We start from the raw sequence: 24,956 nt of genomic DNA, 5'->3' as shown, positions 1-24,956 counted from the left end.
AGGTATTAAAAAAAGACATCTGAATTCTTACTAAGAACTCTATAGAAATGAACGATGGAAAGCAGAAATCCCAATGAAATCAGTTGAACAACCACTGGAAAAACAAAGCCGACTAATAGTGCAGCTCACAGTCCAAGGGTTCATCTTTCTCTCTCTCGCTCTCTCACACATGAACACAAACTAGCATCCCTAACATTTAATAAATCAGCTGCGTTAAAACTGCTGAACACGATGAACAGTGTTGTTATTGTTTCATTGTTAAGGGTAGACATGATATTGCATCATTTAAACCAGTCTGCACAATGAAAGGCACATCTGTTAAAGACCAAGACTGAATGTAGTTCTTGTGATATATAGCTGATACAGTTTTTACTGCTTAAGCCTCCAGCCCTGAGGCGTTTATTTGATTTCAGTGTTTGATTTCTTTCGGTAAAACGGGTATCCAGAAAAAATTTACTTTTTGGAATGTGGAATTTTTTTTACAGCAACAAGTAAACACAGACTTAGCCATCTAATAGTTCCTGTAGTGACTGTCAGGAGATCAAGAGATCAAACAAACTGCAAAACAGCAACACTTTTGAAAGGGTTCAGTGTCTGTTGTTGCATAGTGGATAACACCACCTTCCCTCTGACAGTCCAATGTTCGATTCTCAACATGGAAAGGCACTTTCCACACATTACACCGATACACACCTTAGAGAAGACTCTCAACACTATATTTACCTACCAGATTAACATTACATTCTCTGTACTTATATCAGAATTGTGTGTGTGTGTGTGTGTATGTGTGTGTGTGGGAGAGAGAGACTCTACTCACAGCAGGAGGTCTGCGCCTGCGAGCCGGACGCCCCACTCTGCGTGCTGGAGCGTCCATCGGGGCCTCTTCCTGCACGAGCCCACACACTTCCTGTTCCTGCCCTGAACTCTGCAGGTACAAACACACACATACAGACATATATTACAGCCTGCACACACATATAATTTAACAATTATGATTACACACACATTTCCTAGAATGCTTTCTACAGAAAGCTTACAAAGAAAAAACCTAGTAACACTGCAGCACAAAACCACACACACACACACACACTTACACACACACTGAGCCTGTGGCTCTAGAGCCCACACACAAAGAATGTAGAGATGGTTTTAATTGAAGCGGATTCAAAGAGTATTCATACATTAGAACACACACACACACTGGCCTCTGCGATTCCCCCAGATCTGTGCGTCTGTTGCCTTTGATGTGAAACCCAGAAGCATCCGGGAAAGAGAGAGAGAGAGAGAGAGAGAGAGAGAGAGAGAGCGAGCAAGAGAGAGAGAGAGAGAGACAGACAGACAGACGGACGGACTAAAACAAAAAAGAAAGATACAAAACGAAATTGAGAGAGATAGAAAGAGCCAAAAATCAAGAGAAACAAAAAGACTGACTGAAAGAGAGAGAGACAGAGAGTGAGAAAGAGAAATGCAGAGAAAGAGACAGAAAAGGGAGAAAGAGAGACAAACAGACTGAGAGCCTGAAAAGAGAGAGGGAGAGAAATGCAGAGAGAGAGATAGAAAAGCAAGAGAGAGACATGGAGACAAACAGACTAAAAGAGAGAGACTGAAAGAGAAAGAGAGAGAAAAACGCAGAAAAAAGATACAGAAAAAGTGAGAGAAAGAGAGAGCAAACAGACTGAAAGAGAGAGACTGAAAATGAGAGAGAGAAACGCAGAGAAAGATATAAAAAAGCAAGACATAGAGACAAACAGACTGAAAGAGAGAGACTGAAAATGAGAGAGAAACGCAACTAAAGAGATAGAAAAAGAAAAGGATAAAGACAAACAGACCGAAAGAGAGAGACTAAAAGAGAAAAAGAGAGAGAGAGACAGAGAGTGAGAGAGAAATACAAACACTAAGATTAAAACAACTAATCAGTTGAAACTAAATGCAATGTCAAGCTAAACCTTATTCTTGGCTTTAAACAGACCAGAGCATAAAAGGCACACACACACTCTCTCTCTCTCTCTCTCTCTCTCTCTACAGAGTACTGGCTAATGCAAAGTCTCCATTACTGAGAGGAGTAAAGATGCTATTTTGGGAGTCAGGGGCAGTTTTATCTGGAGGGCACCAGTAAACCAAGCACTCTTTATACACACAGATACACGCACACACATACTCTCCTCTCTTTAAAGTAGTAAAAGGTTTATGTTTTTTGAAACCCATTCATTTCTCTTTGTATCATACAGACAGTCTGTACTAATGGTAAAAGACATTCTGTACCCTTCTCCACCTAGTCTGTGTGTGTGTGTGTGTGTGTGTGGGTGTGTGTCTGAGTGTGTATCATCTGTCTACACACACTCACTGGGGGACCCGTTGCGGAAGAGGGAGCCAGTGGTTGCTAAGGGGAAAATACTGCTTAGCAACTGTCTCTCTGGGAGAGCATGATGCTGCTCTGCTGACTAAAGAGTCTGGCATGAGCCGGCGTGATGTCATTTCCGTGGCAACCCCCCTAGCAACCGTGCAGTCATGTGAGGTCGTGATTTCTTCCGAGCATGACAAACTAGTACCGTCTGTTTCATCATCCACTGCTCTGAGCAAACACAAACACAAACACTCACAGGGATGCTGCACACATATACTGGTATGTGTATGTCAGTATAACACACACTCGCATACACACACACACATGCACAAATATACTCTAGTGTGTTAGGATCAAGTGTCTGATACCAGTTTTAGGCTCAAATCCAGCAACCTAACTTCCATCTATCACTATCAGTCCTAGTCTGTGACCTCAACTGACCTGCATAAACTCTGTGTTTTCACTGGATTAAAAACTACTAGTACCAATAAAAACAATAGAATAAAAGATGTATATTTGTATATTAATAATATATTATATACATTTTATATAGTAGTATGATATAAATAAAAGTGATGATGATAAAAATAATAATCATCATCACCTTTATTTATATCACTAATATACCAAAGGCAATATGAATAAATACACAAAACTCAGTATTTTAAATAAATGAAAGAATAGTTCAATGGGCAAAGTCCATGTATAAAATCATGGACATTTCTAGCCAGATGCTGCCAGTGACAATCATTACGACCACCTGTGCTGTTCACTGTGAATAGTAGTATTCCAAGTACATATCTAACACTGTGGACTGAGAAATATTAAATGCCTGCATAACATCAGAAATGGAATGTCCTTCAAAGTCTAATAATTCGTCACCAAGCTGGTCAGTGTTCACCCTCACCCACATCGATGTTGATAACATTAGGAATGAAATGATCTTTAAAAACTAGCGCATCTCAAAAAATTAAAAGCCAAGCATCTTTCATAGCAAAATAAATACATACACATGAAATATCAAATATACAGGGGTTGGACACGGAAACTGGTTTTAGACCACAATAATTTATTGTCCCGACGGACAGTTCTGGTGGAAACAGGAGAGTTGAGGTGCACATTGAATCCTGCCGTGATTTGGGCAGCCATGGTTTTATGTTTTTTGGATACAATCCGGGTAAGCACCCGAACATCCCTTTCAGACAGCTTCCTCTTACAGCGTCCACAGTTAATCCTGTTGGATATAGTTGGTCCTTCTTGGTGGTACGCTGACATTACCCTGGATACCGTGGCTCTTGATGCATCACAAAGACTTGCTGTCTTGGTCACAGATGCACCAGCAAGACGTGCACCGAAAAATTTTCCTCTCGAACTCTGGTATGTCACCCATAATGTTGTGTATATTGCAATATTTTGAGCAAAACTGTGCTCTTACCCTGCTAATTGAACCTTACTGGTGCAATGTGCAATTAATGAAGATCGGCCACCAGGCTGCTCCAATTTAGCCATGAAACCTCCCACACTAAAATGACAGGTGTTTCAGTTTCATTGTCCAACCCCTGTATATTGGCTGATTGACTGCATTTGGCTTCAGTAAATAATCATGATTATTTATTTTTTTTTTCAAATAACTATTCCTAAAAAACAATTTAAGTGACATTTAAAACTAATTTAATCATCTAAAAAAACTGCAATATTCCCAGGGCATCAAGGGAAGGCAACCTGCATATAAAGGTGTGTGTGTGTGTGTTTGTGTGTGTTTGTGTATGTTTGCTCTGGTTTACTGACCTGCTGAACTGGATTTTATTGGTCATTAAACATTAACTGAAAAGAGGAGTCTGCCAAAGACGTGATTCCTACACAAACACTCTCTTTATAAGCATTTGTTTGCACTCGTGCATTTGTGTAATGAGAATGAGAAGGCAGTGGAGTGTGAAGGGGAGACAGGGGAGCGTTCTGAGGGCAGTAGAATATTGTGGAGGACAGGTGAAATTTGTTTAGTCTTTGCACAACATTTACATCAGTCTGTGAGCTGCTGAATTAAATGTAACAAGGTTAGAGGCAGACAATAGCTCAGTATGTTGCAGCTAAAAGCAGGAGAAACAAACAGGACAGCGCAGCTACAGAGCAGCACTACATAATACACTGAAATGGGAAACTGTAGCGCATGCTGCCACAATATATCAATTTACATTTACAGCTCTGGAACCAATAAAGAGACCATCTCAGTTTCCAAATCAGTTTAATTGATTTTGCTATTTATAGGTTTATGTTTGAGTAAAATGAACATTGTTGGTTTATTATATAAACTACAAACAACATTTCTCAAGTTCATATTCATAAAGTTTTAAGAGTTCAATATTTGGTGGAATAACCCTGGTTTTTAATTACAGTTTCATGCATCTTGGCATGTTCTCCTCCACCAGTCTTACACACTGCTTTTGGATAACTTTATGCCACTCCTGGTGCAAAAATTCAAGCAGTTCAGCTTAGTTTGATGGTTATGATCATACATCTCCCTCTTGATTATATTCCAGAGGTTTTCAATTTGGTAAAATCAAAGAAACGTATAATTTTTAAGGTCTCTTTTTTTTCAGATAGTATGTTTACAGTGCTCTAACTATAATAGTACTGTATACTGGCTAAAGCCCATGTGTAACTATTAATATAGTAATCATACATAGTTTTGTAACTATATAAGCTTAGTGAGTATAGTGGGATGGTAACTGAACAGTAAAGTACAGTTTGTATGCTGCTTTAGTAACTATAATATTTACAGCAATTACAATAGGGTCCAAACTACATTAGTTTAGTATGTTACATATATATATATATATATATATATATATATATATATATATATATATATATATATATATAATGGGTTTGTACAGTTAAATGCTAAATTTTGGGCACACCTGGACAAAATGTATTTTATTATGTATAGTTATGACCTTAATAGGTAATAAAGCTATAGATAAAACCTTTCATATTTTTAATTAAGTGTATTAGTGGTCATAAAACTTTACAGTGTCTCAGGCATTATTTAGCTTTGGCTAAATAACCTCTTCACAACTGTCACTGTGAATGGCCAGGGGATGCACGTTCAAGGTTTTCTTAACAAATCCACAGCTATGGACTCTTCTAAGCAGCTGCCTAGCATACTAAAAATTAAACACATTTTTAAACAAGGCCTGTGGCCAGATGAAGTTTAATAGAATTATATTTAGGTGGAAAATAGTACAAAATTGCCTGAAAAGATCACTCAAACTCTCCAACAATTAAACAAGCAAATCGTTGCTGTCCAATGAAAAACAAGTATCTCCATTTTTGTCGATTTTTAGTTTACTACTGTAATGCTGTGTGAAGGACGGGACGAGGAGAGCGGACGCTAATGCAAGTAATATTTATTTAAGAACTGAAAACAAAACATAAACCAAACAGAAACTCATACACAGGGAGACCAACTAACAGACGGGATTAACACAGCCGTGACAGACGTGTAAACGCACAAGAACCGACCAAAACACTACTGACAGAGACGCTTAAATACACACACAAGGCGGGAAAGAGAACAGGTAACACCTGGGGACTGACTAATGAGGGGCGGAGCTACACATGGACACAGGTAAGTGGAAAAACACCAGGGAAGAAACACAGAGAAGCCGGGACACGTGAGAATAACAGACATGAGAATAGACAGAAAACAGGCAAAAGATGTGACAACTACATCATTTGAACACACAAACTGTCCCTTACACTGTGCCAAAATTTCTCGATGAACAGACCAATAGAAATACTTCAAAATGACCTGAAATAAACTCTTTTTACGTTGACTTCCGTTAAAAGATTAGACGTTTTTTTCTCTCTCTCCTGTAAAGTTGCTGTTTTGGAGATATTTGTTTTTCATTGGACAGCGCCAATATGGATTAACCATGCTTGGGCTTGTGTTGCATCCAGTGACACAAGGAACATTTCCCTGCTGAGGAAAGAATACATTTTTAAAGCAAACTGATCTGAAAATCATCACAAAAAAATACAGATAGATCTCAAAAGAGAAGGTGCATGAAAGCCAGTCCAAAAACCTTATAGGTCTAGAAGCATTGTGCTAAAAGGATTAAAGAAGAAAACAGAAGAACTAAAAGACTATAAACTGCTATAAAATCTGAACCATCCCTGATGCTTGCAAAGTGGGTGTACTAAGGATTCCAAATTTTCTGCTATTTTGCTAAAACTTAAACAAAGAAATAAATAATACATATTTTCTCCTTATATTTATGCCTTTTGGAAAATTAGATATTTCATTTACTTTGACTTATTTGCAGTAAGAGACATACAGGGCCCTACTTTAGCAAACAGTAGGCGAGCCATCAATTGTGCACCTTGATGTGGGTCTTTGCTATTGTAAAGGCGGGAAAAGCATGCCTTGCACAGCTCAAAGCGAGCAAAAGGCATGTACTAATTCTCGTAATTAATTAAAATAATCCAATCAGTGTGTGTGTATGTGATGAACAGGGGGGGTTTTTATGCCTCCACGTTGCCAAGATAGCAGTGAACATCTATTTGACTGTTTACTATAATCTAGGTTCAAATCAGTCAGTGTACCTGTGTTTTCTGTTACCAAGACAGCAATACACCAGAAATGTACCTTGACACACCACACACACTCACTTCCAGACCACCATGACCATCGACACAGGTGCTAGGCGTGAAGATAAGACTTTTGGCGGGATGTAAAGTAGCAATGCTACGTAAGATAGAACCCCCTGACTCGGAGGGTGTCCAGACTTTAAGTATAGTTGGTACAGTGACTATGTATCTATATTAGTAGTAGTATTCTGTATATTAGTATAGTAGCACATGACTGCATATATGTTAGTACAGTAGATGGAGACTGGGTGAGTAAGTGTGGCAGGTTTAGTGGGTTTTGCTGAGTAACTATATTAGTATATTAGTTACAGTGTAGAGTGGGTTACTGTCAAATATCAGTTTAGTATAATAAGCATAGCGATATCCAGTGATGTCTATACTAGACACAGTTCAGTACAGTGTAGTACAGTGTAGTGTAGTAGAGTATAGTAGACAGAAGGCTTATTAGGGTCAGTAAGTATATTAGTGTAGTAGCGTAGAGCAGTATGGTGGGGGAACAGCGGCGTTGGGTGAGTGAGGTTTTCGTCTCGTTAGCCAGCTGTCGTCTCTGGACTATTTCTGTCATCGCCGGGTTATTTTGGGTAGCTCTTGTTGCCAAGCAACCAGACTGTGCGGAGAGAGGGAGGAGGAAGTTCCCGGGTGGATGGGGGCACTATTCTGGCCTTCTCCTTCCTCTCTTACTCTCTCTCTCTCTCTTTCTCTCCAAAACTCTCTCCTTCTCTAACCCTTCCTCTATGTATTCATCATCCACTTATGTCTCTACAGCCTCCATTCTCTATCTCACGCTCTTGGTCTCTCTCTCTCTGTCTCCCTCTCTGTCTCTCTCTATATTGGAGCATCCTCAAAGAGCATATTTATCTACCCACCCACCCACACACACACCCACCCACACACACACACATAGTGTCCCAGCACTGTTTTACCAAAGCGTAAAAGGCACAGCATAAACACAGCAGTGCCTGAAACACTGGGTTGGGTTGGGTCTGAAATGATGCCTGGTTGGAGTCGAGTGCACACATAAATCATTTCAGCACAGCCCCAGTCCATCACGCAGCCTCCAAAATGAATAGTGAGAGCTGCACATTAGCCAGAACACTTTTGTTTTCATTAGAGGAACCAGAAATCACTTCTACTGCCAGGCCAGAAGCTTCCGAATAGTGCTTTCGCAATACTGGAATTCCCTACTGCAAAACAAAACGTACAACATGTATCAATATTCAATATTTGACAACATACGTATTCTAGTGACTGACCACACAAAACACAATTAAATATATGAATGGCTTTACAAGCTATAAAACCACAATTAAGTTATGTTCAGATTACTGGCCCTAAAGTACGACCTTGACTATGATATTTATGAAGTTGTTACCCTGGAAAAAGAGCATGTTTTATAGAAATACACAGGAGAAGAAACCAGCTACTACATAGTGGCGGTTCTACACCTTTTTTAACTGTTGGTCCAGGCTAGAGCCAGCAGTTATGTTAGTAGGGCTGCAAAGGTTAGTCTGCATAACACGTCGACAACGTATAAAAAAGTTGTCAATTCAGAATTTCATTGTTGAGGCATCATTAATGTGTGATGGAGTAAGAGAGAGAGAGCACACATAGGAGAAAACAAGGCGAAGGATAAAGACACACACACATAGTGAGAGAGTGACAAATCCTGAGCATCCTGATTGGCCCACTCCTCATGCATAGCTGGCCAATGAGGTTTCAGTTTGGTTGGAACTTGCAGCGCATTTAAGAGCAGGAGAGATACAGTGTAATAGCATACCTGTGATCATTAAACACAAACAAACAAAACATTCACTTCACTCCTTCATTAACATTACTAAAATGAGATACTGTACTCTGTCCACTCCATTAAAATTAAGTTATAGGTTACAGTCACTACAGACTTTATTTAAAAAAAAACTTTTTTTTTTAGACAAATAATAATTTCAGGGAGGTAACTAAATGTAAAAAATAATATAAAAAAAATATGATTAAAAATATGGGTATCCTAGAATCTCCTGTAAATAACATCCATTCTGTGTGAATGTTTCCTATAATACCTGCTTATATTTAGTTTAAGATATGTACCTCAAACTATCAAAATGTACTACAAAGTTGGTCTCGGGGGCCTAAATGTTTAGCTGTCCTCATTAATTGACAAAATGTTTTTTAAAAGGCTTTATTGTTTTTCCTAGAGGATTCCAATAATGCTCCAATTTTGGCATAATGTTTTGTCTTAATATATAATATGTCTCTCTTTTTATCTAACTCTGCACTCTCCAATCACAGCTTGTCTTATGATCTCAAATTTTTTTCATGTGGCCTCTTCTATTGGTTTTACTTGAGCTGTATCAAATCGAAGCCAAGCTCAGTTCCACTCTAGCTGGGTTCATGATGAATACGGCTGCGCTGTGGAATTATGGGTCATTCAGGCTTTCGTTACACCACAGACATTAGCGTAGTGAAAATACGGCTCGCACACCACAGAACCTACGAGGAGCATCTGACAGGCCAAAGACAACAGCGCTCAGTCCCACTAAAACAAACATCTTTAACACCACGACTCCAAGCCAAGCCTTGTTTTTGAATGCAGGCCAGGCCTTTCTAGTGTACTTTGAGGAAAATCACTTTTCAAAAATCATTTGTTTTGATTTATGAAGGCAGGTTTGGCTCCTCTGACTTTGTGTGAGTAAGTGGAAGAAGTTGTTTTTCAGGTGCTGCTAATCGAGTGTGTGGCTGCGTGTGAGAGGAACGTGTTAAGGTGAGTATATGCTTACTATGTCTACACGTGCAAAAATGTTTGTGTGTGTGTGTGTGCACGCTGAGATTGAGCTCAGGTTATAAGGAGTCATTTCTGAGCCAAATAAAACACTGGCTGACAACTGCCATAAATACTACACCGCAGGCCAATAACTAACCCTGCCAAAAGTTCAGCGGGGCCGTCAGAAAACGCCCGCTGGAGGTAATGAGACATTACTGTAATAAACACAGAGTTCTCATCAGCGGAGACGTACTAAAAGCACATGGTGGGAACACTCCTAAATATACTCAATCAGAATACGTGTTTTTTAGAGTTTTTTAAAGGATGTGAGTGGGTCTATTAAGACATTAAGAAAAAAAAACGATTGTATGGTTATTTACCTTAAGCAGGCATATAAGGAAACGGCTCTTTATTTTAAGGTCAATATTTTGACCTTATATTTTGCATGGCCATCATTGATTTCAAGCACTGCCTAAACTCTAGAGCAGGGGTCGGCAATTAAGTTTGGCCGCGGGCCAGATTTTTTCCAAGCCATTACATGGCGGGCCACAAGCACTTGGGCGCGGTGGCGGGAGGGCGCTCTTAAAATGACAAGCAGACATTCAAGTGGGCTGATGTGGGTGAAATCTGTGGACTGACCATTGGGGGCGCTATTAATGATATACCTGTTTGTTAAATAAAAAAAAACAAACGAATAAAAAAAAAAAAAACAGAATAAAGAAGCTAGCAGTTATCTAACAGCCCGTGGCTCTATCAAAAAATCTTTAATAAAATTTTCTGTTTTGGAAAATTAAGTTTCTAAATAAAGAGCATTTTTTGAGACGGACAGTCCGATTTTTTTTTTCATTATAGTTCAACCTCACGGGCCAGATGTTTCTTGCTTGCGGGCCGCATCTGGCCCGCGGGCCGCCTATTGCCGACCTATGCTCTAGAGCATTGCTTACTAGAGCCTGGATTAGTGCTGGGCGATTATGGCCTAAAAAAACTCGAAAACCATTTTCGAATATAATCTGACTTTTCTCCCCCCTACTAAAGATCAAACTACAGATAACAAAAACAAAAAAAAAGTAGGTTTACTTGTACAAAAATTCTCATTGAGTGAATCAATTATTCATATACTGTTCCAATATTGCATTCATATCACACGCTGAGCTCATGTACTTATTTATTTCTAAATATATACTTTATCCCACCAGGTGTTTGTGTCGAAAGTGCTGGAACTCTTTTCACATTGGTCTGCGAGAGGCGCCTGTAACTAAGGTTAGATGGATAAACACTTCAGAAATGAGTAGCGTTCTCAGATATTTCAGATTAAAAAGATTAAATGTCTGTAATGTAACGGCACCCCTGGGGATAGGGGCGTGGCCACCGTGACCCAGCAGTCAGGAGGCACACAGATACACAGACACAGGAATCGCGTGAACTCAAAACGCACCTTTATTTAGGTTTAAATGCCCTCCACCAACACCCAAAACAACTCAAAACATATAACTACGCAGCCCAGTGGGGCTCTAGTTACTTAACTTTTGACTTTCAGTCATTTAAGGGATCCGTTCTGCCTCAGCCTTCCTCTCACCAGTATTACCAAATTAACCGAATTAATCACGGAAATCACCCAGCACTAGCTTGGATGTTGAAGACCTTGCGCTCCTCCTTATCCTTCCGTTTGAGGATGCCCCAGAGATGCTCTAATGTTTTTACACAGTATATGACTTTATGAAAAGAAAGTGAATACTGCCAAAACCCTAACCTGGAATTCAGAGTTTAAAGTGTTTTTTACGTGGATGATTACAAAAAAGTAAAGTACAGACAATGTTGAGACATTGTACAGCACATTACCAAATTTCCCTCAAAAGATCAATGAGCCACACCCCAATAATTGATTGGTATTGGGTGATTGCCAAATTGAGTAGATTGAACTGAGCAATCAGCGGCTTGTATTGGCCTCCAAAACAATGAATGGTACGGCTCAACTCAACACACTTGGAGGAGAACCCTTACTATTAATTCTGTTACATTAATTGACACACACCTCTACTGGATAGCACTGTGATAAGTTATGGCAGTAAGAAAGGGACATTCTACCCTCGGAGACGCCAGTAAAGCCAGTTAAGCTCTTTTAAGATTTTTTACCACAGAAACCTGTGGCTTCAGTAGGGATTTACCTATGATCCTGTGATCAGGTGCATGGGATTATTAGCAAAATAGCAAAATATAATATATTGCTAAATATTGAACTTAGTAGTCCAACTCTGGTCTATTCATAATAAAATAATGTTCACACAGTGGAAAAAAGCAGGTGTTTTCAGAAAGTGTCAAAAATGATTAGGAGGCTTTAATGTGACAGCGACACATTACAGGTTAAACGGTTTGTGTAAACAGAGCATACTAGACCTTTCAACACATTCACACACTCTCAACAGACCTTCAGGCTGTCTCAGCATACATTTTTACAACCAGCCACACTCACATGACTTCATCTTGCCTCCACACACATTTCATTCAGCCTTTTTTAGATCAATGATTAAAGCGCTGGTTGTTGATTTAGCTATTAACCAGCACCTGATCAACACACAGTCACTGAAAAACTACAGCAGCATAGCCAGCCAGTCTGTTTCTGAAAAAATAGCTGTAAGACAAGGAAATTCAGTTCCTTATTTTTTATAAAAACAGGCATTTAACTATTAAAATGACAGAATTTATCAATTTACCTTCCATGTAGTTACTGAGTACAGGTCTGCCTTACTAATTTGAGACTAAATAATTCAGGTAGCACATGCTAACTTGCAGTTTATTGTGAATGAGAACAGTCCCAGTCTAAAAAGAAAGTGTTCCCCTATACTGGTCTACAGAGACAATAGGGTGTAAAGCTTTCTTTATTAGTTTTGCACTGGAGCTAAAAGATAAAACAAAATCCTAAAAAAAAAGAAAAAAAAATTAAGCTGATGTTATGGAATTTCAACAACAAGAGCAAATCGATCTCAAAATCAGCCTGATTATCCTGTAGTGTGATGCCAACACAACACACAAGGATTCAGGTAATGTAAACCATCACCAGTGTTGTGCGTGAACGAGTTCCAAAGATTGCGTTCATTGAACACACTCATTTTTTCATGAACGTTGAACTGAACGCAAAACATTCTTTAATAAAGAACTTGAACGTGAATTAGTTCACAGTATGTGTCAACGGCAGACATCACTGTAAATGAACGTTGGCTAGAGAGCACGGAGCGCGAGAGGGAGAGAAAGAGAGAGAGATAGAGAGAGAGAGACTAATGACGGGAGTGAGAGAAAGCGCTGCAATTTAAAAAAATGGCTAGTGGAAGTGATGGCACAGACACAGATTCTCCTTATGAACATTTTCATCACCTGGTAAGAAATCCACAATTGCAGTGTCATGAGCAAATGTCTACAATGAGCAGTTTCAAAGAACGTATAGTGATTTCTAGCTTGTAGTGTGAAAAAAGTATTTATTTGAACATCTCACGAAAAAAGTAAAATGAACTGAACTTTGAACTAGTTCAAAATTTAAAATTGTGAACTTTGAACGTGAACTGTTCACTTTGAGCATGTATGAACTGAACTTGAACTAGTTCAGAAAAGCTGTGAACTGGCACATCACTGACCATCACAAACAGACAGCTCATAGCATTACATGCTGTAACAGCGGCCATAGAGACAGAATATTCCATTTTATAGCACCAAACAAGCCATGGCTTAATGTTTAAAAAGGGAAACAATTGATTTTTTTAAACAAAACTTGGCCTTTAAATTTGTATTAATTAATTTTTGATTAATTTAAATGAATCTGATTAGCACTTTTGGACAGTCATTGTCTCAGTTGTTCTACAAAGATCTCTGTCCAAGTCCTTCACTGAGCGAGCCAGTGTGAGTGTGGCGATTAATAATTCCCTCAGAGCAAGAGAATGAAACACCCAGGCAGCGTTCTCAGTTCTGCGCCAAATGCATGTTGTGCAGCTCTCAACAGCGGCACGACTGAACAGCAGGCAGCCAAACACCCATCTGAGAAACATGCCATGCCACCATAATCACCATAAACACACCATTTAACTGATTATTTTATGAAATAAAATTAGTAGGTGACACTAAAAACATTTTTCATAGCCTTCAAAGTAAGAACTGTTCTCCATTTAGGTATTAGAAGAGTTAAGACCTTAGTGTACATGTTGTTGCATGAAGCTAAATGTGCATCCACAAGTTTAATAGCTAGCATAGTTGCGTACTGTTTCATTTGCCTTGTGTACTCTTCACAACTGCACATCTCCTTTTTAACAACCATCAGTCACAGATGTTTTCCTGTAATGTATTTACCCGCAGAATTTGAACAGCTTCAACGTCTGTGGATACCATATTTTCCGCACTATAAGGCGCTCCGGATTATAAGGCACATTATGCGACACTAGTAATGAACAGGGGTGTCGCCATGTTTCCCTTTTAAATTCAGCAGGTCTCGTTGCTGGGTAGCAAGACTGTAAAGCTAATTTAAGTAAACAAAACTGTAATTCTTAAAAAAACATTTTCTTCAGTCAAACGAGTGCTGGTAGTTATTCTACACAGATTTCTCTCCTAAAAACTGTTTATTTGGGTGAGTAAAGTGCTTCCGCTTATTAACAGTAAGCTTAGATTCCAGATTTCCACTAAGGCTAGTCGTGGTTAGCGACAGCTACACTGAAGAACCCTGAGTTTTCCGTTAAGCCAGGGCGATATTAACTAGCGATTCGAACCATTTAGCTTTTTTTTAACACGTATAACACACTCCCTCTCGTGTTCTATTGCTTAATTATACCCTCAAGGTTTGTGCTATAACGTGTAATATTGGCATTGCTGTGCTGATCTATGACCAATATTACACATGTATTATTGTCTTGAATTTGTCTTGAATTTGATGTACCAGCCTCAGATCGTACTTTGACTGCGTATGCGCCACTTTCCCTCCAGACTTTTATCTGCCATTTATCTCTATGCCACATTAAACACTGTTAGGTAGATCACTCCTGACATGTCTTTTCTCTTACAGCATGAAAATTACACTATTGAAGGTATTAGAAACTCATCTTAAAATGCATTATCTAAATATTGGATGTAAAATACCTTAATCAGATCAGGGTAAAAACAGTGGATCTAAACATCTTTATGTTACCACTCCAGCACCAGCAGAACAGCTGATAATAATCCTGTGGAAATGCATTTAGCATTTTAAATGATTACAAAAGTACAAAGAATCTTATGCTTTTTTGTGTACATAGAGTTTTTAACATACAACGCAGTTAATCAGTGGAATGCTGCCAAAGTCCTATATTCAACTCTTAGCAATTAAGAGCTGACCTGAGCTGATTTCTGCCTGCAGCTTCTAAAACAACTTCTAAAAACAGCTGCCTGTAATCTTAAAGCAATCAATTAGTAGTAATTTATAGTAATTATATAGTAATATAGTAATAGTAATTTCCGCAACCATTTTCTGACAGAAAATCTAGAGTTATTGTTGCTGTTTTACTTCATTATTTACATGCAATTACACTCACTCACACATCATCAACTGCTTAATTCATTTCGGGTCGTGTGGGAGGCGGAGTTAATACCGACAGTCATTGGACGAAAGACAGGCTGCAAGTCTGCTACTTGCAGGGCAAATGCAATTACATTTACACTTAATTTACATTTAGAATTGACAAATTTAAGTTTGCAATTTGGACTTTTTCCATTTGTTGCAATGTCAAAAAATAAATATAATATATTAAAAGGGCAAAAACAATGCAAACAATGTTTAAAGCAAGACGGTACACAATAACTAAATTTTCACCAACACTGAAGTGATAATAAATGATCTCCACTTCTACTTACAAACACAAACATAGTATAAATCCTTTCACAGCCTTTTCGCTTCAGTCACTAACATGGGTTGAAAGGGAGGCTGTTATGAGCCCAGTTAGGGATTACCTGAACAGGTGAGCGGAGAGAGAGGGAGCCGTGTGGAGGAGAAGAATGCAGACAGTGTTTTTATAGCCAGTCTGTTTAAGTAGAAACACCGGAAAGGGGAGCGGCGGCTAAATTGGTAAGTCCCTGACATTCGGTCAGGTAAATTATGGGCTTTTGGAGAGTCCAGTAGGGCAATGATGCTTAAACTAATTGTGAGTTTGGACCTCTATTTTGCCACTGCCACTCAAACACAGACAGACATACAAAAGGCTTGTTATTTGTACAAGTGTGTAAAAAAAGTGTAAAAAAAAAAATCACAGCTCAGTTTAATGCCATATACAGCAGCATAATAATGTAATTAGCATTTCTTTTGCAAAATAAAGTATGCCTAAAAATGGCAATGTTTTAATTATGATTAGATATTATACAAACAGACTTTAATGCTATTTAAGAAGTACTAGTAATTTCTGCTTGTGTGTTTTTATAGGTGATAAAAAACAGCCGCCAGTAATCTCAGAGCTATGAAGAGTCAATTTCTTCATCCTATTCTGAGAGAAAATATAAATAAAGGCTATAGCTATTGATGCTGTTTTGCTTGACATGTACATTTATAACTGAAGCATTATGTTCCTGTGTAAATAGTTTTATATTATTAAATATTATATAGATTATAGATTACAAAAGGCAAAAGTTTTAACAATTTAGATAACATAAGTCTTCTGTTCTTGTTTTGTACAATTAAATAAATAATTTATCTAATTTATAATTAATGTAAGCGAATAAAGGAACATAACATGCTAATATTTGGGCACCACAAGTGATGTCAGCTGTCAGATATAATTTAGGTCTTAGACCTTAACCCTCCTATTTTGTTACAGGTCAAATTGACCCGTTTTTAAGTTTAAAGGTCTAGGAAAAAAATATTTTTCTATATGAAACTTCTTCTGCTTGTCTTAATTAGTGTAATCAACATACAGCTCTGGAAAACAAATTAAGAGACCACTTTAATTTCTGAATCAGTTTATCTGATTTTGATATTTATAGGTATATGTTTGCAGAAAATGAGAAATGACTGAAATAACAAAAAAGATGCAGAGCTTTTAGACCTCAAATAATGCAAAGAAAACAAGTTCACATTCATAAAGTTTTAAAAGAGTTCAGAAAGCAATGTTTGGTGGAATAAACCTGGATTTCAATCACAGTTTAATGCATCTTGGCATGTTCTCCTCCACCAGTCTTACACACTGCTTTTGTATGCCACTCCTGGTGCAAAAATTTAAGCAGTTCAGTTTGGTTTGATGGCTTGTGATCATCCATCTTCCTCTTGATTATATTCCAGAGGTTTTCAATTTGGTAAAATCAAGGAAACACATCATTATTAAATGGTCTCTTGTTTTTTTTCCCAGAGCTGTATAATATAAAAAAAACGCAATGTTATGTTTGAAGTCAATGTTAAAAAACGATTGGTCTTCTAAAAGTAATACAGTAGTGAAACAATAGAATAAGTTTAAACTTAAGGAACACCATTACACTAAATATTGATAGAATAATTAGCGATGGAGTTAGTAAATCAATATTCATACTGCTTGTTAGGATTTTATTGGTTTCATACATCTTTTGGATAATTAAACATTCCTCAGGTCAAACTGACCCGGGGACACTGTTGCTGTTCCTGACAAATAAACACAACAGGAGGGTTAATCCTGTTAGACTTATGACTCAATTATTCATTGTTAGAAAAGGTCAGGTGATGCAAATGTATAAGCAGCTGTCTAACTGAACATTAAACAATAGTTATAATAGCTGTATTAAGAGAGGAACAATTTCAGATAGTTGTTTTCTCAGTTCATAATGGAATTTAGAAATGAAAATTAACAAGAATGAGGATGAGTGGAGGATGGGTTGAGGTCAGTAAAAAACAAGGACTCTTTCTCAGAGAGCTGCTTGTAGGATTGCTAGAAACCCCATGTTTGATAATAACCTTCAGGGAGATTCAGAAGACTATGAAATTATGGTGTTTTCCATCCTGCACAAATATGACATTTAGAAGAAAATCTTTCCTGTGCCCTCACCACACTTTTCACTGCAACACAATCTTCTAAACGAGCCTAAATAAAGATAATGATCCTCTAAATACTCTAAATACAGCAAACATCCTAAACAATATCCACAGGAAACCAACCAGAGAGGCATAAACTGAACATTTTTTCATGACCCTCAGAGTCTGACAACTTAAACATTTTCCAAAGTCTGTGGATAGACCTTAAAAGAGCAGTGCAGCAAGACAGCACAAGAATCTCACAGTCTTTCACAAGGATAGAGAATGTGCTTGCAAGCTGAAATTCTTGCCATAATGAGTGTTAATAAATAGTGACCTTACAGGGTGCACATTGATTGCTATATACACCTCTCCTCTTTTATTTTTTGTATAAACTATGAATAATGTGAAATATTAGAAATTTAATTTTAAACCCTAGTTTTATGTTTATTTGTCAGGAACAGCAATGGTGTTCCCCAGTGCATGTTCAATTATCCAAAAGATAGACCCAAAAAAATCAGTTCACAAGCAGTGTGAATATTTCACTACTAACTCCACTGATAATGATTTTATATTTATTTTGATAATTATTTTATCAATATATTTAGTGCAAACAGGTAATGGTTCAATTAGGATAATTAATTTGTTTTTCTTAAAAAAACAATTCAAACTTTTTTTTTTATGTTTCACTATTTTATCACTTTTGAAAGACCAACATAAAAACACAATAGATTTAGATAACAATGCAACCTAATGCAATTTGGTTTTAGTTTTTGTTTTTGCAGAGTGGTTGCAAATATGTGAGATGATACATTTTCATATTATATATTGATTACTCTAATTAGGGCAAGCAGTAGAAGTTTCATAGTGAAATAGTTTCATATTTTTAACTACTTTAAACTATAATTTATATTTTAAATTAAAAATGGGTCAATTTGGCTTGTAACATAACAGAAGGGTCAAGTGTATGCCCTTTGATCAGTTCTTGTCAAATCTGAAAGTTGAGACAGATTTTTTCCTTCTGACAAGTTGTTATTTTGAAGGCAGTAGGACAGACCATTTTTAAGATACGTGCAAAAAAGCAACCAGACACAAACAAAAAAGAAAGTAACCCAAGCTGCTGATATAGCAGTTTATCCTCTGATCTTACTACAGAAGACATTTTTGTCCTGAGAAAATATACTGTGTACTGACATGTACACACTGCTGGAGTTTATTTTAGGCCATGGGAGTACAAGGCTTGAGCCATAAACAGGAAATTAAAACCGGACCCAAGCACTCCGTAGAGGCCCATTCACTAAGATTTGTGTCAATCCATCAGTACAGTATTTGTCATTCCAAAAAAGTCTGGGTCAGAACAATTCTATTGGGCCTAACCAGACCTGCTTTCATGCAGGACATGATGAGGAATATAAAGCTGCACATCAAAAGTTTACTTCAGTTTCTGAATCAGTTTCTCTGATTTTGCTATTTATAGGTATTTGTTTGAATAAAATTAACATTGTTTTATTCTATAAACTACAGAAACTATTCTAGAAACTACATTTCTGCCAAATTCCAAATAGAATATTGTCATTTATTTGCAGAAAATGGCGCTTTCAGACCTCAAATAATGCAAATAAAACAAGTTCATATTCGTTAAGTTTTAAGAAATCAATATTTGGTGGAATAACCCTGGTTTTTAATCACAGTTTTAATGCATCTTGGAAGGATCTCCTTTTGTCCATATATAGTGCACCTTACTGCTGGCAAAAGCTAAACATAAATGAAAATAAAATCTAATATAGATGTGTACTCGAGCAGCTAAAACATGTTTGTTTTTCGGTGCAGTTGTGTAATGGAGAAAAGCTAACACTGCTAACACTAGAAGTCACCTAAAGTGTTTCGAAAAGCACACGCCTACACACTTTTTCTCCACCCGCTCAAACCACATCCAGGTCTTCATTATAGTAGAGCAAACTCGTCAATGAGGCGGGTTTATTTTTGTAGTTCACAGTCACAGTGTGTCCTAAACCACATCCACAAGTCTGTGCCACCCTAACAAAGAGCCGTATGCAGTTTGAGTGGGTTGAGAAAATTGCGTGAACATATTTTTTACAGAAAAGACGTGTGTGTGTGTGACTACTGTCGTCTAGTGTTTGTTGGCAACCTTAGCCTTGTAGCTGCAGCACTAAATTAAAAAACAGTAAACATGTATTGGCTGTGTTAACAGTGTTTAGCTGTGTGCCAAGCACACTTCAGTCACAAGACATTATAGTTTCATACACTTGTGTAGTATGATGATCTTTAAAGGTCTCCTTCCGCTAAAATCCACTTTTTCTTGTTCTTTGTGAAATACCATAGGTCTTTTTGAGTTGTATATGATGCTGCACATTAATACCTTCTTCAACCTCCATTGTCTGCAGTAGCTGGTAAAAAAAAAAATACTCAGAGAAACGAGTCGATCAGGAAAAGCATCGTGTCTACGTCAACCCGTAAATTAGTATTCCTGGCCTCAGCTCAGGACCGACCACATGCAGTGCTAAAGTCGGGCAGCGACACAGTCTTGTCAGATAGAAGCTAACAGAGCTAGGAATAGCATGGCAGTTCATTTCTGTTTTATTTGTGCAAATATCACATCAGTGTTTTATGCTTTGCCCAGTAATTCAGAGCTACGTAACAAATGGCAAGAATTTGTCTCTGGAACACCACCAGAGAACTACAATTAAGATAGGTAGGTGTATTTTTAGAACAGTTGTTTACTCTATTAAAAAGTAAAAATCCACAGCTGCGGCTCAGCCAACCGCAGGGTGGATTTTTACTTTCTGGACCTGGACTACCCACCTCCCAGTGTTTAAATAGGTTTACATAGGATCTCCAGTGGATTTCACATTTTACAGAGACTCTAAGAAATCACTTTATTTATAAAAGCTTCTAACTGTTGTTCTAACTGTTCACTCCTCCACCGGACTAAAGAAGCATTATAACGGATCACTGGAGCACTTTTTTCCACAAAAAACAGTTTACATATGGATTTCATTTATACTAGAGACCACAAATACACATTTTAAAATGAATGAAAAAAACAATAGAATGACACCGTTGACAATGCAAAGCTCAGACATAATGGCAAAGCCTTGCAAAAAAGAAATTATTTTTAATGCCACAAGTGATAAAGCACCAAGGCCAGCCACAGCCAGTACAATTCACCTTAAGGCCATTTGAACAGGTTTATTACAACCTGCTGCTAGGGGCACACACTGCCTTTCACACATTTGAGAGCAAAAACTGCTAACAAGCTAATCAGCTCAACAGCCACACTGCCCCCTTAAGCGTGAATTCTAGCTTTCTGCTGCATGATGTGGACAAAAAATTACAATGTTTTTATGTTACACGTTCTAATATTATTCATTTCACAATAGTAATATCCCTTACTGCCATATGTCCTCCATTCCAGGGCCAAAATTTGGGGAAGCTAGTCACCACATGTTCCACTGTCTGGGATGCGTCCCCACATTCAGAGTGGGTACTGACTGTGAGGGGTCCCCACATTCAGAGTGGGTACTGTCTGTGAGGGGTCCCCACATTCTGAGTGGGTACTGTCTGTGAGGGATTCCCACATTCAGAGTGGGTACTGTCTGTGAGGGGTCCCCACATTCAGAGTGGGTACTGTCTGTGAGGGGTCCCCACATTCAGAGTGGGTACTGTCTGTGAGGGGTCCCCACACTCAGAGTGGGTACTGTCTGTGAGGGGTCCCCACATTCAGAGTGGGTACTGTCTGTGAGGGGTCCCCACATTCTGAGTGGGTACTGTCTGTGAGGGATTCCCACATTCAGAGTGGGTACTGTCTGTGAGGGGTCCCCACATTCAGAGTGGGTACTGCCTGTGAGTGGTCCCCACATTCTGAGTGGGTACTGACTGTGAGGGGTCCCCACATTCAGAGTGTGTACTGTCTGTGAGTGGTCCCCACATTCTGAGTGGGTACTGACTGTGAGGGGTCCCCACATTCTGAGTGGGTACTGACTGTGAGGGGTCCCCACATTCAGAGTGGGTACTGTCTGTGAGGGGTCCCCACATTCAGAGTGGGTACTGTCTGTGAGGGGTCCCCACATTCTGAGTGGGTACTGTCTGTGAGGGGTCCCCACATTCTGAGTGGGTACTGTCTGTGAGGGATTCCCACATTCAGAGTGGGTACTGTCTGTGAGGGATTCCCACATTCTGAGTGGGTACTGTCTGTGAGGGATTCCCACATTCAGAGTGGGTACTGTCTGTGAGGGGTCCCCACATTCAGAGTGGGTACTGTCTGTGAGGGGTCCCCACATTCAGAGTGGGTACTTTCTGTGAGGGGTCCCCACATTCAGAGTGGGTACTGTCTGTGAGGGGTCCCCACATTCAGAGTGGGTACTGTCTGTGAGGGGTCCCCACATTCTGAGTGGGTACTGTCTGTGAGGGGTTCCCACACTTAGAGTGGGTAGTGAGTAATGTCTGTGAGACCCCACTTCTGAAATACTGCACCAAAGCTAGGGCAGGGGTGACAGGTGATCAGGACAATAAAAATGGGCACCATGCTATATATCATGAGATGGGCAATTAAGAGTACCGGTAATTGTTCAAAACCTACATTTAAAGCAAGTGACACAATGTGTAGGTTATTCTGTTAATGTAATTTTTTTTATTCTGTTGATACTTTTCCCACTGTGTGTATTCATGTTCTGCCCCTTAAAAACATTTGACCACATCATGTGTAGTGTCATGTGATTCCACTTTGTCCAGTCTGTGACAACATGGAGAAGAAATTGACTTTAAAAAGGTAGAGCAACTTAAACTGTAAAGAAGAAAAATCCTGTATTGGTTCATTTAAATTGTTAATTTATCATAATCATGCTAAAATTTATGATGATATTGTTCTAAGGTCATATTGCACAGCACTACCATAAGATACCTGTGTCAATACCCACAGTATAGCTTTCAGTGCGTTACTACAAATACGTCCCAATTCCGATAGCTGACAACAAAGACACAAAAACTGACCTCAAACTGAAACAAAAGCCAGTGACCATTTGCACACAACGGTTGTGAATGTGATCATGTGAGCACATACATCACTCATCGGTTGTAATAAACTTGCTCGTCCTGTGGTGATTTTATGTCCGTCAAGATATGGGAACCTCATTACTGAGTAGCTGTGTAGTATTTTATTACAGACATCCCCCTAATAAACACGTAGAGGGATTTAGTCTGAATAGGGCTATGGAATCTCCCAAATACCTTGGAAGATCTTTGGCATTAAATACAGCGTGTAGCAGCAGCCAAAAACATTTTTTGCCAAGGCGATATCTGTCTGGTAAAACAAAAAGACGTAAATTCAGATGGCACTAAAATGAGGAAAAAAAACACTGATTCGGACAGAAATAAAATCACAGAGGAGACTTCGTAAAAGAAAGGACCCAGTTTAAATTAAATCCTGAGAAAATAATGACTTAGCTAAGCAATAACTGTGGTGGTATACTAATATAGATTTGTGCTTTCACAATTATTTTGTTTGGTCTGGACCAGAACTTTAGTTTAGTCCAACCAAAATAGCAGTTTTTAATTTTGTTTTAAATCACCAAAAGAGGTAGTCTTAGTAAGTTTCTTTGCCATTAAAAAAACTTTTTAGAATGGTTTGGCTTTTTATTCCGGACTCTGTTTTTTTTTTTTACATTTGTTGTGATTTCTTTGGGCAGGTGTGAATATAGTAATCGCACTTGGCTATGGGACCCCCTGAGAGAATTTGGTCCGGTCTCAAACAAACTCTGATTCTTCCTCAATCCAACCCAACAATCAGGTGTACTATGCCAGTTTAAGCATCTGAATGCGTAGACAGGTGTTAACCTGGTATACCAGGTCCTAGAGATGTACCACACAGCAGAGCTTACCTCCCCCTCTAATCTTACATACCTGATCCAGGTAATGAAGGGCTTCAGACACATGTGAACATTTTAGGTTTAAGTGTGTTAGATCTGAAATCTCCAGGGTGGAAGGTCTTCAGTACTAAGAGCACACCTGTGGTATAAACCTAGATAATTATAACAGCTATAAACAAATGCCATCTCTGCTGCTGCTTTTGAATCTTTTTCTTTTATTTTCTTTCTTGGCCTGCCCCAAACAGGTTGGAGACATAAGCATAAAGAATGTTCTCACATGGTTTAGTGTGAAACATATTAATACAACTTTAACCTGTGTTAAAACAAATCAAACCAATGGGAAAATGCTTCAAGCTTTCAAACTTATGTTAACTGATTGAGACCAGAGCTACCAGAGCAACATCAGACACACCTTACTATAAAAAACAATCAATATTAACTACAGAGAAATACAGCCCACCTTAATTATAACAAAAAGATATAGGTATATTATGCAAAGTCCTTAGAGCTCATGCTAAATTACAGTATCTAACCAAAACTTCAAAACCTTAACCTTGCTTCTGGTCTTGATCCAGACTTTCAGAAGTGAAAACACTAACTGCTGAATTTGTGCCAAATAAATTGCTTAAATCTAATCATTCGTATCCAACACTGTGATCAGATTATAAATTTTAGCAGCGTTAAACTGTAGAACAAGCACACCTTATATAAACTAGACACTAAAATTAAACAAAAGTCTCGTAAAAAAAATGGCATTAATATTTTTAACTATTTACTTTCTTTCAACCACGTTAAATAAGGACTCAGGAGTGCCCTCAGCTGAAGACCCCACATAGTCATAGTCATTTTCTTAGTGTGCAAATACTGTAAAATACTGTCAAATACTCTATCTATTTTATTGTGTTTATGACTGGTCTTTTGCCCACTGTCAAATGATCAACTTGTCACAACAAAACCACTTTACCAAACTGCCTAAAGAGATCAAAGATAAACGAAACAGAGAACACAGATTCTACATTTGTCCTCTTTCTACTTTAATCCTCTAATGCAGGTCTATGGCAAGCTGCTGTAGCCAAAAATGACACCAGTGATAACTCAAATGTCTCTAATATAGTTTTACTACTAGAAACTCTAATTCCAGATTTGAGATATGATTTATTTTTACAGTTTATTATAATAGAACTACAGATCTAAAAAGCTGTTCTGAATATAATATTACCAGAATCACAGATCCTTATTGTATTTCTCACTAGTCATACACTGCCTGGCCTAAAAAAGTCACCACTAGGATTTAACTAAGCTAATAGATAAGATCATCCTATTAAATAATTACTGCACAGATTA

General features: G+C 38.2%; 1 protein-coding gene across 4 annotated transcripts in view; it reads right to left on the bottom strand.

The window, feature by feature from the left end:
- LOC103043892 (DNA (cytosine-5)-methyltransferase 3A) overlaps positions 1-24,956 on the bottom strand; it is a 116,796-nt gene that overhangs the window by 79,571 nt on the left and 12,269 nt on the right. For all 4 annotated transcript variants that reach the window (XM_049466970.1, XM_049466968.1, XM_049466983.1 and 1 more), the window contains exon 3: positions 818-925. In XM_049466970.1, the coding sequence (XP_049322927.1) occupies positions 818-925 (108 nt within the window). The remainder of the gene's footprint in view (positions 1-817; positions 926-24,956) is intronic.

The sequence above is a fragment of the Astyanax mexicanus genome, chromosome 1, assembly GCF_023375975.1.
Source record: "Astyanax mexicanus isolate ESR-SI-001 chromosome 1, AstMex3_surface, whole genome shotgun sequence".
Classification (NCBI taxonomy): Eukaryota; Metazoa; Chordata; class Actinopteri; order Characiformes; family Acestrorhamphidae; genus Astyanax; species Astyanax mexicanus.
The sequence above is the reverse complement of the archived record's forward strand: the minus strand, read 5'-3'. Positions and strand labels throughout refer to the sequence as shown.